This window comes from Lepidochelys kempii, chromosome 3, assembly GCF_965140285.1.
Source record: "Lepidochelys kempii isolate rLepKem1 chromosome 3, rLepKem1.hap1, whole genome shotgun sequence".
Classification (NCBI taxonomy): Eukaryota; Metazoa; Chordata; order Testudines; family Cheloniidae; genus Lepidochelys; species Lepidochelys kempii.
This window is the reverse complement of record NC_136382.1, coordinates 109,252,916-109,270,181: the sequence shown is the minus strand read 5'-3', so window position 1 is coordinate 109,270,181 and position 17,266 is coordinate 109,252,916. Positions and strand designations below refer to the sequence as shown.

General features: G+C 37.1%; 1 protein-coding gene across 3 annotated transcripts in view; it reads right to left on the bottom strand.

The window, feature by feature from the left end:
- The window catches only part of ADGRG6 (adhesion G protein-coupled receptor G6), a 154,076-nt gene that overhangs the window by 34,619 nt on the left and 102,191 nt on the right, over positions 1-17,266 (bottom strand). For all 3 annotated transcript variants that reach the window (XM_073337489.2, XM_073337490.2, XM_078852202.1), the window contains 6 exons: positions 15,860-15,921; positions 11,968-12,175; positions 11,186-11,351; positions 5,847-5,987; positions 1,737-1,853; positions 568-613 (listed from right to left, as the gene is read on the bottom strand). In XM_073337489.2, the coding sequence (XP_073193590.2) occupies positions 568-613; positions 1,737-1,853; positions 5,847-5,987; positions 11,186-11,351; positions 11,968-12,175; positions 15,860-15,921 (740 nt within the window). The remainder of the gene's footprint in view (positions 1-567; positions 614-1,736; positions 1,854-5,846; positions 5,988-11,185; positions 11,352-11,967; positions 12,176-15,859; positions 15,922-17,266) is intronic.

Sequence of the window (17,266 nt, the reverse complement as noted above, 5' to 3'; positions counted from 1 at the left end):
CATGCCTTGTAACCAAGAGGAGTTTGTGGCTCATGATTAGCGATACAAGCTCACAGCTAGCTAGCTCCCATAGTTTTAAAATGAAGATATACGCAATCTTTTCCAGATCAATCTTGAGAAAGGATCATTAAAAGGCTTCCCATGCTCCTGACTAGTTACTATTTGTGCAAGTGGGGAAAAAAAGTCAAAAGCTGATTGTCTTTAGATACAGACACTTTTGGAAGCCTTGGTATCCAGTGTTGAAGCCCATGCATATACAGTCCAGGCACAAAGCTTATTCGAATTGGGTGCAACATTCTATTTGCAGATTTCTACTATTGGCTGTCACAAGCAAAAAGTGTTACAAGCAAAGCAATTGCATCCCAGGCTTCACCAGTTTCTATTTACTATTTTGTACTGATAAGAAAGAAAAGGAAAAGACCTACATAACTGCATCTTTGGCACATAGAATCCATTTTAGCTGAATACAAAAACACTGTCTACCCAGGTGTCAAGTGTGTGATTGATTTAAAAACCAAGACATCTTTATTCCTCACATAAAATAATTGGCAAAATTTTTAAACTTACTGTTTTTGTTCATATCCCAGAAGACGCAGGTAGGATTAAGATCCTCCTAAACACATATATACAAATGAATATTTTTATCTATTAAAATATAAATTTGCTTAAAATATATGAACGTAGCAGGAGTTCCATTACTTAGGTTTTCACACAAAAGCTGAAGAGAAATATTATTGTTGTTTGGACTGTGGTAGTGTCTACAAATTCCAGTCAGGGATCAGGACCCCACTATATTAAAAAGACAGTCCTGCCCTAAATCCGGCCCTGATCCCGTAAAGAGTTATACACGTGCTTAACCTTATGCATGGTAAGAAATCTCATTGAAGTCAAGCATGTGTATGAAGTCTTTGCAAGGTCAGGGCCTAAGTAGAAGTTCTTTTGCTTGTTCGCGTCCTTTGGGGTCTCTCAAGGGACTCTCCAGGTAACTGGCATCCAATGGTGGGTAAAAATCGAAGGGAATAACTTACTGAATCCACTTAGAGGCCATCTAGTGTGACCTGGAAGTGGATTTCATAATAAGCAGCTAATCTAAGCTAACTGAAATATGAAATATTATTTCCTCTTTCCCTTCCCCAAGGTCAATGGTCCTGATTCTCCTCACCTAAAGAGTCTGACACCAGTGTGACTCTATTGCCTCCGGTGGAGTTTCTCTTGGTTTACAGCAGCATAACTGAGAGCCAAATGAGACCCACATGGGGATTTTTTTTTAAACTGATAAATAAAACAAGACAAAAGACTGGTTTTTCTGGGCTCTCCTTTCCCATCAGTAATATTGGTCACTTTGTAACGGTCCTTTGTTTTTTGCACAAAATGAAGAAATAACAAAATTCCTTGAGGTACAATTAATAAAATGGTCCATGTCTGGTCACAGACTCCACATCAACCTGAAGTTCCCTTGAACAATAAATATTGACACAAATTATGAGTCCATCTGATTAAGTATCAAGTATTATCAGCATGGAAACAGCAGCAGGACAGGTTGAATTACCTACATTTTAGATGATTATTAAACTCTGGATTGGTTGTGTGTTTGTTAACAAATGTGAAGTTTTCCACTCTACTGGAATCTTTCCTCAAACCCAACAAAACCAATGATAATCTTTCTACCACTGATTCTACCACTGCCAGATACAATTTGCAATTTTTTACCTCTGGTTACACCAGTTTTTTCTTACCTGGAATAGGGTATGTTTAATTGTAATTTTGACAGCATCCTGAAGGTCCCGGATGGTAACATTTCCAATACTGCATGCCACTACAAAACTGGTTAAATTGGCATTCATTTCTGCATCCTTTGAAGGATTGAAAAATGCAATAAATATTATCAGAGCACCAAATACACTAGCCAGAGAAAATGAGTTTATTTTTGCAGTGTGCCAGAATAAACAAACGGTCAGCACTTCTATACTTAAGACCACCCATAAGAACATCCTGTTTATAAGCTCAAATTACAGCTTTTCCTTTGCTATTTCCTTTATTATCATAAACATATACAAGCACATAACTGAGGGCAGATTGTAAGGCAATTTCCATAAAATTTCTCTCTTAAATCACTTTGTTTGATGCCAACTACCGTTATACCTCAAACACTGCTAACTGATAACCAGCTGTGATATAATTAGATCATTTCCCGAACCAAGAGTGAACTGGAGCTTTTTTATCATATTGACAAAACAGCCTCTGGGAGCATGAGGTGGATACTTTTTTTTTTTTGGCATTACCTATAATATTAACATGATCTATTCACCACCTGCAGCATTATATACTACCTGACAGCAAGTGGCCATGAGGCGACACAAGATGTGAAAAAAAAAAGTTCTAAGTGACACAATATAGTAAGAGACAATATTTCTAACACAGTCCTATTTGGCAGTAATTTCAACTGGAGACTGGCTTTATTACTGCCACAGTGCTATTCCTAACCTGCTCTGAGAAGGCATAGAGAGATGAGCCACATTTTTACAAATCTATTTATGTTCACACAGCAAAAGATATCTGGCTGGTGAATTTTGCCCATATGCTCAGGGTTCAGCTCATTGCCATATTTGGGGTTGGGAAGGAATTTTCCTCCAGGGCAGACTGGAAGAGGCCCTGGAGGTTTTTCGCCTTCCTCTGCAGCATGGGGAACAGGTCACTTGCTGGAGGATTCTCTGCTCCTTGAAGTCTTTAAACCATGATTTGAGGACTTCAACAGCTCAGACATAGGTGAGAGGTTTTTCCGCAGGAGTGGGTGGGTGAAATTCTGTGGAGTGGGTGGGTGAGATTCTGTGGCCTGCGTTGTGCAGGAGGTCAGACTAGATGATCTTAATGGTCCCTTCTGACCTTAATATCTATGAACCTATAAGTCTACCCTCTTAATTTTTAGTGTCTGATTCAAAGCCTAATGAAGCTTGTGGAATGACTCCCACTGATTTCAGTGGGCTTTGGATCAGCCACTTAGTGAAAAAATTGGAGGCTAGACTTCAAAAGGCCATTTGATGCCTGGTTCCCACACTTTGTTAAGAGGGGATAGGAGACATTTGTAAATTAAAATAAAATACAATTAATATTTCTTCTTATGATGTTAGTTTGGACTGAATTAAGGTTGGGGAAAAGTTTTTAGGCAGGAGAATATAAGAAGTATAAAAATGAAGGGATTGTGTGGCTGGAACTATTATAGGGATCTGAGAGGAAATGTTGAATATTTATATAGCTATTCAATACAATTCATATAGACTGTACCATTTTAAAATACTATCTTCAGAGGCTCAAAATAGAGTCTTTTAAAATCAAGTTTTCATATAAACTTTAACAAACAAGATAATTATAGTAGAGTGTAATGTAATAGCACCAATTAGCATTCTCTCAAATAGAGACATGGCATAGCCAACACCAGTGGAGATTATTTTAAAGTTTTGAACTGTGCATTTATTACATATATTTACACTAACAGAAGAAAGTGCTTCATGCACCAAACAATAAATTTCTGTTGATTGAGATGTTCTGCAGATTATTTTATATTGTAGTTTATTTGAATAGGAAATGACCATTATTTAATTGTCTTCATAATCAGAATCCAATATAAACTACTGTAGCTGAAATGATCAAGCAGCATTGAGTGCTCTTTGGAAGCCTCTTCTTGAAGAGGCATTTGACTAGCTTTCGATAGCACAAGCACTGATGTTGTTTGTTTAAACGTGCTTTGAGATCTAGAGATGAAAAGCCCTATACAAGAACAAGGTGGTCTTTTTATTAATATAGTATCAGTATAATATTAGTACTCCAAGGAAAGATGGGAATGTTAGTCTGGATTAGGATGACATTTTGAAATGAGAATTTTCCCTTCTTCATGCATCCATCTAGCCATCTCCAGAAAGAAACCCTCCTCTTCCTCTTCTAGTACTCCCTTCTTACAGAATGGCAAATAACTCTCCACACATGATTTGTCTAGGGAATTTAGTCTCTTGTGTTTAGGAATATCTGTGAACACATTATGATTTCCTCAAACATTTTTAATGGCTCGAAAATATTTAACATAGGTTTTTGACAATTAAAAAAAAAATTCTGGATGGCTTGTCAAGAGTTCTCAGTGAGTATTCACTGTTTGTCCTGCATCGGTGAAGAGGTCAGAGCTCCTTATAGGATTGAAATCTTGGCTACTTGAGATCGGTCACAAGTTACTGTTTTTATTTTATGGTCTGATGAATGCATAAATGCTCACATGTGCAAATTGAAAATATGGTTTTTGCACATGCTCACTTTCTCAAACGTCTGACCGAGCACACCTAGACTGCCTAAATGAATGGTTTCAAAAAGTAAACTATTCCTGAAAAAATTGCTTGCAGTATTAGTGCGGCTTTACATTTTTATTGTCTTCCTATCAAATATATCTTTCTTATTGACATTCACATTCTCGTACCACTCAGGAACATACGCAAGGAAATCAGACAGATCAACCAAATACTAATCTGGCGTCAGGCATGTCATTTGTCTTTTGAGAGGGTATCATTAATTGTAAGTTATAATCATTATGGTTGAACTTTGCCCCTTAATATAAAATATGAAGAAATCATGATTAGTCAGGACTAATCATGATGGAGCTTCTGAAGACCAAGCTTAGTGCTATTTATTAAGATAGAATGTTTTATCATTATAGGGATTTTGTGTCGTTATGACAAAACCTACTGTTGTATGCTTCTGTTTTCTTGACTCACTGGAATCATCCTGGTTTTCAATAAAAATGAATTTTAAAAATGAAAACTGTTTAAAACAGCTGCAGATACTGCAGGGTGTATTTCAGAAGGCAACTATGGGTCACATGTATTTTGCTAGCCTGGATTATCTCAAGTATCTCAAAACAGTGCCAATAAAAATAATAATATACACACAACACAATACCACAGAGTCCTGCGGATGCACAAGAGCCAAAGGTCATTTGAAATACTAATTCAAGGGAAAATGAACTCAAGCCAAAAACACTGTTCATTATGAAAACTGTTTTCTTCTGAATGAATACAATATCTTTTGAATGTACAGTGATTTTTTCAATTGTGAAGATCTTCCTTACTTGTTGGTGCATGAGGACCTGGTAAGTGATTATCACATGATCAGACTTAATGAAAAAAAAAATACCTAGATCCCCTCAGTTCTCTGATCTCAATATCACTAACCTTATTGAGTAACCATTTCCCCTCAGAAAACCTGTATATAAGGTGTAAACACACTGCATGGGGATTGAGAATGCGTATCTGTGATGGTCAACAGTAAAGTTAACGTGCTCTCTTATCGGTGGAATTAACCCCTGTGCAAAGTACCAGCACAAAGGTATCAGTGGGATTTAACTGGTACATACGCCTTGTGCTGATCTTCTGCACACGGGTAAATTTCACTCTGTGTGATCACTTAAAAAAAAAAGGAAGAGAAATAATTTTAGCAGAAATAATTTTAGGCTCAATTCCAAGCTGGTGTAAAACAGCGTGGCTCAACTGAACACAGTGGAGCTATGTCAATCTATGCCTGTGGCCACTTGGATATCAATTCCTTCTAGACTATTATGAGCAGAAGTTTGTGTGATACGGAAGGAAACTTTCCTTAGAATTGCAGTAAGATCTCTGACGTAATGTATAACCTAACTACTAAATACTGGCAAGCCAGTCATTATTAATATGCAATACTTATTCCTAATGCCTACCTCTACTACTACCATGTAATTTCTATAACTCATGAGATATTGCAAAATGATTATACTTTGGCAGGCTCACTTGCTTCAGTCCAGGTGAAATTGGTTCAAGCATATTTTCACTTGCCTGGAAAAGTCCATTTTTGTTGAAGAATGTAAACTGAGCTCTAGATACAGCTTCAAACTCATCTTGACTTAAATTCTTCAGTAAACTTGAGGGCAGAACAACAGAAGCCAGGGCATTTCCCTGATTCTTGTCAAAATCTAACTGTTTTATAAAAAGAGGAAAGAGCAGATTAGACCAAAAATGAAATCAAGCAAGGTCCACTGAATCCGTGCAAACTCCCCGCAATATTGTCAAATGTGATTTGAACATAAGACTACAATAACCATTAACATAAATATGGCATGGAGCTAGATGAGGATTGAAACAGTCCAAAATAATGTTCTGGTATGTTTTTACATCTTCCTTGTGGGAGTCCAGGCTTGAGACATATTATTATTTGTATTACTGTAGCACCTAGGAGCCCAATCATGGACCAGGGCTCCAATGTGTGAGGTGCTGTACAAACACAGAACAAAAAGACAGGCCCTGTGCCCAAATAGCTTCAAGAAGTAGACAAAGGCAATCTCCAGCTGCTGTATTGATCCCTGGGGGCCCAGATCAGTGACAGTAATTTACAGCACCCTTCATGTTACTCTCACTTATACCCAGGAGAACAACCAAGCAGTAAGGGAGCACACTGACCAACTTTGCCTTCGCCTTTATGAGGAATGCTTTGTACTCCTTGGCCATTGTTGCAGAGCTGGGCCATTGTTTCAGGAACACAACACTGCTTCAGTTTACACTTAATTTATGTTTTGAGTGTATCTTCACTAGAAAATGTCCCACTTTCTAGCAGCAGTGTGGCTGCACTAGTGCTAGAGGCAATGGGAGCACCAGTGTGGGCAGGGCTCAGGCATTTTAACTATAGAATCATGCAAATTAACGGTGGCTACTATCCACATTAACTCTTACAGTGCTGAAAGCACCAGTGCACTTACCCCTTTGCTGGGGAAAAGAGTACAGGATTTCCAGTATAAACAAAGCCTTAGAATATTTTCTAAGGGCTAGAAATATTTGTCTTTATAAAATGAAAGCTTTAACCTGGAGCACAATTCTATATTAAGGGGTTGATCTGTGGCAAACTCTACCAAATCACAGAATACATGGGCCCTGGCTATATTTAACTTGTCTTAAGAGACATTTTTAGCCGTTTTACGTTAATAAACAACATTGGAATAAATGAGTGCTAATGGACTTTCCCCCCAGTTTTTTGTTAAGATTGTCTTGCAGTGACTTTTTGATACACATGTAAATTGCTAGAAGGTGGATTTTTAGTTGACCATATTTAAATGTGTAATTTCCCCATGAGACCAACAAATGTTTCCACTTAGCAGCTTCTACATAACTCATATTCAAAATTAGTGAGTAAACGACATGTTTCCTTCTGGAATTCTGTTTATACTGACTAATGCAGTAACAATAGTGTTAGATTAATGTTGTTGTTTGTCATTTAGAAAAGATTTAATTCTCTCCCTTTTGAATTCTGTAATAGCTTATCAGCATGTCCAGTTTCCGTGTGAAACAATCTGGGGAAGAAAAAAACAAAGATTTTTTTTAAATTACATTTAGGGTCACCAACTAGATATGGCAAAAATGAGAAACTCCCTAGAGTCAGAATAAGGATAGACTATACAGGAATGTGTCAAACAGCTAGAAGTCTGTCAATCAATCCATCAGTCCATGCAATCAGGTCCTTATTTTGACAGTCAGCACTGTCATATATCTGAGAGCCTCCTCTTTTCCTGCAGCTACAATGGAAGAGACAAGAGACTTACAACTTTCTGAACAAGACACTGAATTTAACAGACAAGTAGACATGGGAACATCAGTGCTGAAATTTTGTATGAGTGCCTATGAATATAAACACATATTACACTAGTTTACAAATTCATATTAGTGGGTAACAGAGCCATTAACAGGGACTGAAAAGGTCAAAAGCGCTATGGTTGATATTTAAGGCCCAGAAGACTTGACCTTGGTGAAAGAACATTTGTAAACAAAAGAAATTATACTGTCATTGGTTAAACCTCTATATTATTTCTTCAGGAACGTTCTTTCAAGTACCATCTTTCAAGTTCTTGAGTACCATCTGGAACTATGGCACAAGGGATTTTGGAACCTACAATACTTCATTGTGTCTGGTAACATTATCTATAAAAGCCCATCTCTAAACAGGAAAATAGAACTGGCCAACAGAAAAAGATATATTCATAAATACTCTTGTGAATGACACACTGGTATTTGCAACCCTTATTATATGCTTACTGTAAACATTTGAAAGAATGAATATTCATTGACAAGAATGCTCATGGACATTAAAAATACTAGAGCAAAAAATGTGTGAATGTATTACAGTTTCTGCAGCCATTTTGGAAAGCACTTATTATTCCCACACTTGATTTGAATAATTATCAGTAGTTCATAGATAATATAGGATCATTAAAGGGGACTCCCAGTGTGTATAAGCTTACATCAACCAATCATGTGACACAAGTGATAACTCAGAGGGTACAAATAGCAACAGCAACCAAGACATAGGCTACAAGGCCTGTTCACACAAACTGTTTATCAAGCATTTGTGAAGAACACATGCATTTGTAAAAATCACAGCTGTTTATGGATAATACCTGACAGACAGACAGGACACAGAGCCAAATTCATCTGGTAAGTTGTCCTCAAAGAATAAATTGGCTAAGGCTAGTAGAAACTCTGCATCTACTAGAGATGTCTTATTAGGTTCAGTGAAGAGAATGGAAGAGGTTTCTCTAAAAATAGGCATATATTACAGGAACAATTTAACAAAATGAATTCCCAAATGCTAACAGTCAAAGATTTGGCAAGAACTGTAGGATACTTGACTAAAGTACAATTTCTTCAAGCTGCTGTGGATAGATTTGCTTGATATCCATCTTAAGAGGAAAAAAATAAAACAACATTTAGAAGCTGTCTGAAATATAGCTTGAGGTTTTTAAGATTCCCTAAAGATCATCACAATATTTGGTAGAAGTTCTTGACCTTGTGAAAGAGAATTTCCATCTAGAGAGGAGAGAAAAATTTTTGCCTAATAAACATGGAAATATAAACTGTGACCACAGATGTTGAGGAAATTTTTGATGGGGAAGGGGCTAAGAATTCTCAACAAGCTGTTGGAAGTGTAAAAGCCTAAAAACCAACTCAGTGTTCCAATAGGAACATTATTAATAAACTTGTCTTTTCTTATGGCACAATCTGGATTTCATCATTATTTAAACAGTCCTGTAATAAATTATTCCAGGGCAAGAAAATTCTAATATTCCTGGATGTCCTCATGCCACAGATGATATTTTTTATTATACATGCAGGACATCCCAGATCTAAATGTAGAATTTTTCCTTTCATCTCTCCATAAATGCAAGGTGAAAACTGAATGATAATTGTTCCTTTTTTTATAACACTCAGCAATCAAGCTTTATTAATAACATAACTTCCTCATCCATTTCCACTAAATTTGATTTGGAGAAAAATGGGTGAAATTCTGTGAGTGAAAATGAATGAAACTCCATTAAGGTAAATGTCACAAGGCCTATTTACACCTGCAGAGAATTTGATCCTTTGAATTTTATGTCCAGAAGATAATATGAACCATATTTTAAAATACTATAATATTTTATGATACTGTTATGAATGTACATCGTGCCATAAATTTGCATGTTACTTACAGAAATGACAAGTTATTTAATAGCAAGTTTACACCAACAGAGAATTTAGTTTCTCATGCATATTACAGCAATATTATTCTGTTACACTATACTGTAATGATCTGCATTAGCTGTTAGCACAACTTCATGTTTAAATTATGAAATTAGCTCCTCAGGTCTGATTATTTGTTTATAATAGACATATTTTTATTGTGGTTTTTTTTTAACCCTCACCTACCTTCACCTACACTGCAGGCTTAAACAGAGACTATGTGTTTGGCATGTGGTCAAGTGGGAGAGCCATGACAGTTCATGGTTAGGGCACTAAGGAACTCAGGATCAATTCTCTGCTCTGCCACAGGCTCCCTGTGTGATCTTAGTCAAGTCACATAAGGCCAGATTTTTACATATATTTATGTGCCTAAAGAAGCAGACAGGTGCCTGGCAGGATTTAATGGGAATGAGGTACATAGGGGCTTTTGAAAATCCTACTAGTTGCCTATCTTCATTTTTAGGCACCTAAATACCATTAAAAATCTGGCCTCTAGTCTCTCTGTACCTCAGTTCCCTATCTGTAACAAAATGGGAATAGCACTTTATAGCTCACAGGGATGTTGTGAGGAAAAATATATTTAACAACTTGAAGCCAAAATCAAAGAGCTGGTGACATTTATCTCCTGCTGGAGTCAATGGAAGATGCAGGTGCACAGCAGAACTCGGGGTTTGGCTCATAATAAGCAGAATTATTAAAAAACTGTTGGAGGTTTCCATATTGATCCATGAAAGCTTGTACCACAACACCGATGAAGTCCTTCATGCAGATTCTACCTTGGATTTACTGTTCAGGAGGACTGAGTGCAGACACCTGCTTAGGAAACTTTAAAATTACATCGCTGAGTACATGTAGATTTGAGAGGTAAAAATATACAATCCATCTCTATGCCTGAGATGAAAACACCCATATTTCATTATTTTTCATGGGTGACACTAAGATACACTAAGTTCAATCAACTTCTTTTGGTCATCTTTAAGAAGAATTTTAGATACAATAGTGACACATTATTGTAAGTCTGAAATTCACCATTTTTTGCTCACTTGGAAGTGTGTAATAAAGCAGGTGGGGCATTTTGTTGATATAGTGAAATTGCCCTGGGTTTAACTCTTGCTACGTATTTCGTAGGAACTTCTGGTCATCAGCAAAACGATGTATGAAATCAACAATATTATTTTTGTAGGCAGAGATACCAACATCATCAGCTGTTTTTACACCAGTAAAGCAACACTCAACCCAAGAAACATCATCAGTTATTTGTAAAAGGTAGTTATAAGTGACAATCATATGGGGCTATTAAATAATGTGTATTGGCTAACACATTGCCAAAGTCTAATTCAGGAGACGGGAAGATTAATAGAGGATATTTTCCCTCCTCATTTTTCCAAGTAGATGAAAAAATTGAGCTAGTTTGGAATATGTCAGCAAAACATTTAAATTTGTAACAGTCACAATTTGGTCTGGAGTTCCTATAACCCATGGAAGTACTAAATTAAACTATTTGAAAGAATGCGGGAGAAAAGGTAATCAATACTCCCAACTGGGTTCAGTGCTACTGTATCATACCTAATAAGTAATAATTCTTAACATCAGACATATTTTGGGTTCCAGTGTAAATGTCTGTTCTGTACCTGAAAATCTGAAGCATTGTTCTGGGGACCAACACTGAAGGAGGATCCACTAAATGAAGTTGAATTAATAGAAGAAACTCCAAGTGCCAAGTTCCGAGTTGAGATGCTCATGGATGGTCCAGTGAACTGAATCTTTAAGGCTAAGGTATCAATAGTTTTTAAAGCTCTAAAAACGAAGAAAATTAAAAACAAAAATGTTGTTTTTATATATCTATATCTATCTATATACATATAAACAAAACAGAAGAGATGAGAAGAAAGAAAAATAATGATGAAACCAGTAATACAGCATCAGGAAAGAAAATGAGTCTTGTGAGCTTTGAGTCCATTTCTGACACTAATTTTTGTTAACCCAACAGGAGATTTGATAGATTGATCTCTCTGGGCCAGATCCTCAAATGACGTAAATCAATATAGGTATTGAAACCAGTGTATTTATGCTGATTTGCACTAAGGAAGGATCTGTCTGTCTGACATTTCTGGCTACAGAATAATATTCCAATAATATTTAAATTCATATTACAGTTTCATTTCTTATATCAAAATAGTTAACTTTTTGTCAAGCCCATTAATTTGAGACTTGATATACGTCTCTTGGAAAAATATCTTATAAGTCATCTCACCTGGAAAAATGTCTTTCAAGGGACTTAATCAAAAGTCTAAGGTAGGTTGCTGTATCTTGTGTATCTCTATTTAGCAAGCTTGAGGTTTTTATGATCCCATACCCCAACAGGTAGTAAAACACTTTCTCAACCTCCTCCCTCAAATTCAGAAACACTTACTCAGAAGATGATGCTGCCAAAACACTGTCTGAACTTGTTAAAATATTGGAAAAAATTGTCACCACAGTAGAACCCAAAGACTCATCAATTTCTTCATCATTCACAATTTTTTTAAGCTTCTGCACAACATCATTGACTTTGTCTGAGGTCAGCTGCTGCCCTTCACCAGTGAGGTTCAGAAGTTGATTGGCTATATCAGCTGCATTTTCTGTGAGAACATAGGTAAAAGGGAGCACAAGGAGAAAGGGATACATGTGAAGAGATATTCTTGCTTGTTGATTTACAATGTATTCAGTGCTAACTGAACAAACATAATAATTAATCAACATAAAGTATATAGGATGGGCTGAACTTATATAATGTACTTCTCTGTTTCCTCTTTCTTTTACTAATTTCATCTGGGTTTATCCTCATTTAAAGTAGGAAAAGATTAGAATGGATGAATGAAAGAAGAAAAGAGGGGGAAAAGAAAGAAGATAAGCATATTTCCTTTTCCCTTCCCTTCTCTCCTTTCCTGCCCTTATCTTATACTGTCTTTCTCTTTGGGAAAACCAAATTCTCCTTCATCCCTGAGACCAAACAGTGGGTCTCCTGATGTCCCAGTTCCAGGAGAAATTTAACTCCTTTTTGGGTTCAGAAAGTGAAATCCTGACCCTACTGAAGTCAATTGGAATTTTTCTATTGAGTTCATTTCACCCAGAGCCTATGCGTGAATGGCATGACAAGTACATCTCATATAAGGGCTTTTTCTGACAAGATTGGGTGTTTAATATAGTGGCAATGTGGGCCACACCCAAATAGTGGTGTAAATTAGACTTGGGGCATCAGTTGGTCAGAAAATCAGTACAAAAGGTCAAGCCATGTAATCTGAAAAAAATTGGCACTCTGTGAGTGTGCACAAAAACGTATTTTACAGGCTAAGGAGGTAGAGTGATGAATGTAGGAGAAAAAACTATAAACAAATCACTTTATCTACACTCACACATTTGTTATTTTTCCTGATATACAACCACTGTTGCCCTGTTGGCTAACATTACATTCATTTTACACCCGAGTGCCTGATTCTGCACTGCCTTATCCCTTATATGGTCACTTACACCCATGCAAAATAAGTTCAAACTGGCTTTAAAATGCTACCAAATAAGAATTCTACACTCCTATGTTCCAGTGACTGTATCCACTTTGCACTGGTGTACACAAAGAACATGACTCCAATTTACACTAAGGCCCTTTACATTACTCTGGCAGTGTAAAAAGGCCATAAAATGGGTATACATGTAATTTATTCCCACTTTACAACCAGTGTGATATAAAGCTGTCTTTGTGTAAATGAGAATAAGGCTCCAGGAGTCCAATCCAAAGTCCCCTGGAATCCTTTCTATTGACTTCAATGGCTTTGAATCAGGGCCCAGGTACAAAACATTTGAAAATCAGACTGGAACAGACTGTCAATTTGATGCAAATTAACACCTGCCCCCACTCTAGGCATAAAAAATTTAACTCATGGCACCGAATTTGATCCAGAGACTGTCATGGATAGGCTGGATTCAATTTGTTGTTTTCTCATAGATTTTAAATATTTGCTTTGATTTTTTAAAAAAAATATTGAAATAATTTAGTATGAGTGAGGGAGACATGGTGGCATAGGGTGGAGAAACCAAACATCACAAGAATGCTCCACAGTATTTTCCCCAGGCATTGAAATTAGGGGTGTGTGTTAGAATTTACAGGGGGATGAGACCGTGAGAGCGAAGATGGGCTGTATGTCACCATAGTAAAAACTGAAAAATGTTTCAAGACCCTTTTATTACTTTAACTCCTGTTTTAATATCATCACATATATTAAAGTCGGCTACTCAGGCCTTCAGTGAAGCACTATATCTACATCCTTTTTGGTTTCTTGTAATTTTGCACAACTCTGTTAATGAACTTCTTGAATGAAGTGTGCTCCTCTATCGTGCCTTCTTGTGTGTACGGTACTTCCAGTCCTTCGGTTGCTATGCTCATTAGTTCATTCACATGATGATGCAGAAGTCGACGTCTTTCAAAGCACAAAATTCTATTCATTGATGAAAAAGAATGCCCAACTGGAGCTGTTGTGAGTAGGGGTAGCAAGAGATGAATTCCTACTTCTTTCATCCCAGGAAACATAGCACAAAGATCAGGTTAACCTACTAGTGATGATAAAAAAGAAGCTGAAGCAAAATCTTCATTCATTCGTCATATGACATTCCACTCTGTATTCAAATTCTCTTATCACATCACAGCCCAATTGCTTATTGAATTTCATCCTATTTCCTTCAGACCATTTCTCCAGTTTGTCCAGATCATTTTGAATTTTAATCCTATCCTCCAAAGCACTTGCAACCCCTTCCAAGATGGAATCATTCACAACTTGATAAGTGTACTCTCGATGCCGTTATCTAAATCATTTATGAAGATATTGACCCAGAGCCAATCCCTACGGGACCTAACTCAATATGCCCTTCCAGCTTGACAGTGAACCTCTGATAACTATTCTCAGGGAACAGTTTTCTAACCAGTTATGCACCCACCTTATAGTAGCTCCAAGTTGTATTTCCCTAGTTGGCTTATTAGAAGGTTATTTGAGACAGTATCAAAAGCCTTACTAAAGGCAAGATATACCACATCTACCACTTCTCCCCATCCACTAAGCTTGTTACCCTGTTAGAGAAAGCTATTTGATTGGTTTGACATGCTGTTACTTATCACCTTATTATCTTCTAGGTGTTTGCAAATTGATTGCTTAATTTTTTGTTCCATTATCTTTTTGGATACTGAAGTTAAGATGGCCTCTGCGTGTGTATAAGAGAGATTATGGTTACACTTTTCTCTGAGCAAAGCTTGTATTCCACCATGTCTTCCAGAGAAGTTTGCAGCTCCATCAAATGCACAAGCAGCCATCTGTTTGGTGTTCAATTTACAAGCATTTAACTCTAAGATGTGGGTTGTCACACATGCAGCTGATGTGTCTTCTATAACCTGAACTTCTAGAAATGTATCTACAGGCCTACCACTGACACTAAGATAATGTATACAATGACTTAATGCTTGATGCCAATTTGCACTGGTGCATTCGTCGGTCATGTATGCTAATTTTTTGAATGCGGTGAGACAGTTCTTCACTTTTTCAACTGCTGAATCTTTCACTTTTGCATTTCATGCTTCTAATCAGTCAGTTGAGTTTCTTGCAGAAAGATAGCGAGCACTTGCCAATCTTGTTCAGAAACAGTGTCCAACTTCAGGGTTAACAAGTGACAATGCACTTAACATTGGCCTCCAGTTTGTAGTGTGTGGTATCTCTTGCTTAAATAGAAAGTATGATGCCAACAGCTGTGTTTATTCACATAAACTGTGTTGTCTCTGCAGCATTCTTAACAGCCTCATTCAGTACTTCTAAAACTGGCTTTTACAATGACTGGGTTATAAGGCTTGCAGTCCAGAGGCTTGGTGTTTTGCAGCCTTTTCATGTAGTTTGTCAGCTTTGGCTTTGCTGATTGGTCTAGCAAACCAAGCTCCTCCAGTTTTATCAATTTTAGCAGTGGAAAGCTTTCCTTCTTTGTAATCTTTTTTGCAAGAGGTACACCAGTAGCCATCTTCTGTAACTTCAATAAATGGAAAAAGTTTGACCAAGAAACATCAGGAACTGCATTTAGGTTGTGGAGACACTATTTTTTCAGTGTTTTGGGCTGTTGTAGATACACCATTTGAACCTTCAGATGACATGTTGGTATATTCTTTAGTTCTTGGTATGTTCTTCTTCTTGGTTGGGGGTGATGGGAGAGTTTGTGGGGAGGTGTACATTGTTCCTGAAGGGGAGGAGGGTGTAGGGAAATTGCTCTAGATAAAGGATGAATATCAATTCACTTACCTGTGCAATTTCTAAGATCAGGTTGGCCCCAGTATGATGTATAGTTGTACGGGTTTAAAAAACTATGGAGGAAAAAAATGACAGAATATGCATTTATGCAAAGCATGTCATATTATTCAGAATAATGTAGCAAAATAAAGATGGATGTTTCAGAATTCATTTGTAAATTTCACAGCATCATGTGACATTAAAATTACAGTCCTGGCAGCAACAAAACTACAATGAAAATTAACAAGATATGATCGATATTGGGAATTTGTGGTTGATTGTTGTATAAAACCAGTGACATCAACAATGGTGCAAAAAAGATATGCTCCATGGGCCAGATCCTCAGCTGGTGTGAATTGCCATACTTACATTGTCTCCAATGTAGCAGTGAGGATTTACACTAGTTGAGGATGTAGAGTTATATTTGAGGAGTGACCAAAACACCTATGTGGTACTACAGCATTCCTAAAAAGAAAAGGAGTACTTGTGGCACCTTAGAGACTAACCAATTTATTTGAGCATAAGCTTTCGTGAGCTACAGCTCACTTCATCGGATGCATAAAGTGGAAAGTACAGTGAGGAGATTTTATATATACACACAGACCATGAAAAAATATACATTGTAAGGAGAGTGATCACTTAAGATGAGCTGTTACCAGCAGGAGAGTGGGGTGGGGGGAGAGAAAACCTTTTGAAGTGATAATCAAAGTGGGCCATGTCCAGCACATTTCCAGGAGTTTTTAACTCCTGGAAATGTGCTGGAAATGGCCCACTTTGATTATCACTTCAAAACTCCTGGAAATGTGCTGGACATGGCCCACCTTGATTATCACTTCAAAAGGTTTTCTCCCCCCCACCCCACTCTCCTGCTGGTAACAGGTCATCTTAAGTGATCACTCTCCTTACAATGTATATTTTTTCATGGTCTGTGTGTATATATAAAATCTCCTCACTGTACTTTCCACTTTATGCATCCGATGAAGTGAGCTGTAGCTCACGAAAGCTTATGCTCAAATAAATTGGTTAGTCTCTAAGGTGCCACAAGTACTCCTTTTCTTTTTGCGAATACAGACTAACATGGCTGCTACTCTGAATATAGCATTCCTAATATGTCCTGACCACATGTTTTGAAAAGTAAGATTGCAATTTTCACATAAAGTGCCAAATCCTGCCATTATATTTTAACTTTAACTTAGTTAGGCTTTGAATCAACCCTATGTGAAAAGAGCAGTGGCTGTAGGAAGAGTGTGAACAGTTGCAAGAAAGCTGGACACAAACTTTCTGCCATCCTTGATCCTGTGCAAGGAAAGGTAGGCAGGTGTCTAGGATGTGATAAAGGGTATGTGACAAATCTGAGAAGTATCCCGGGGTTAAAGAATCACTGATAAGTAATCATTTAAAAATTCTGTTATTAAAACC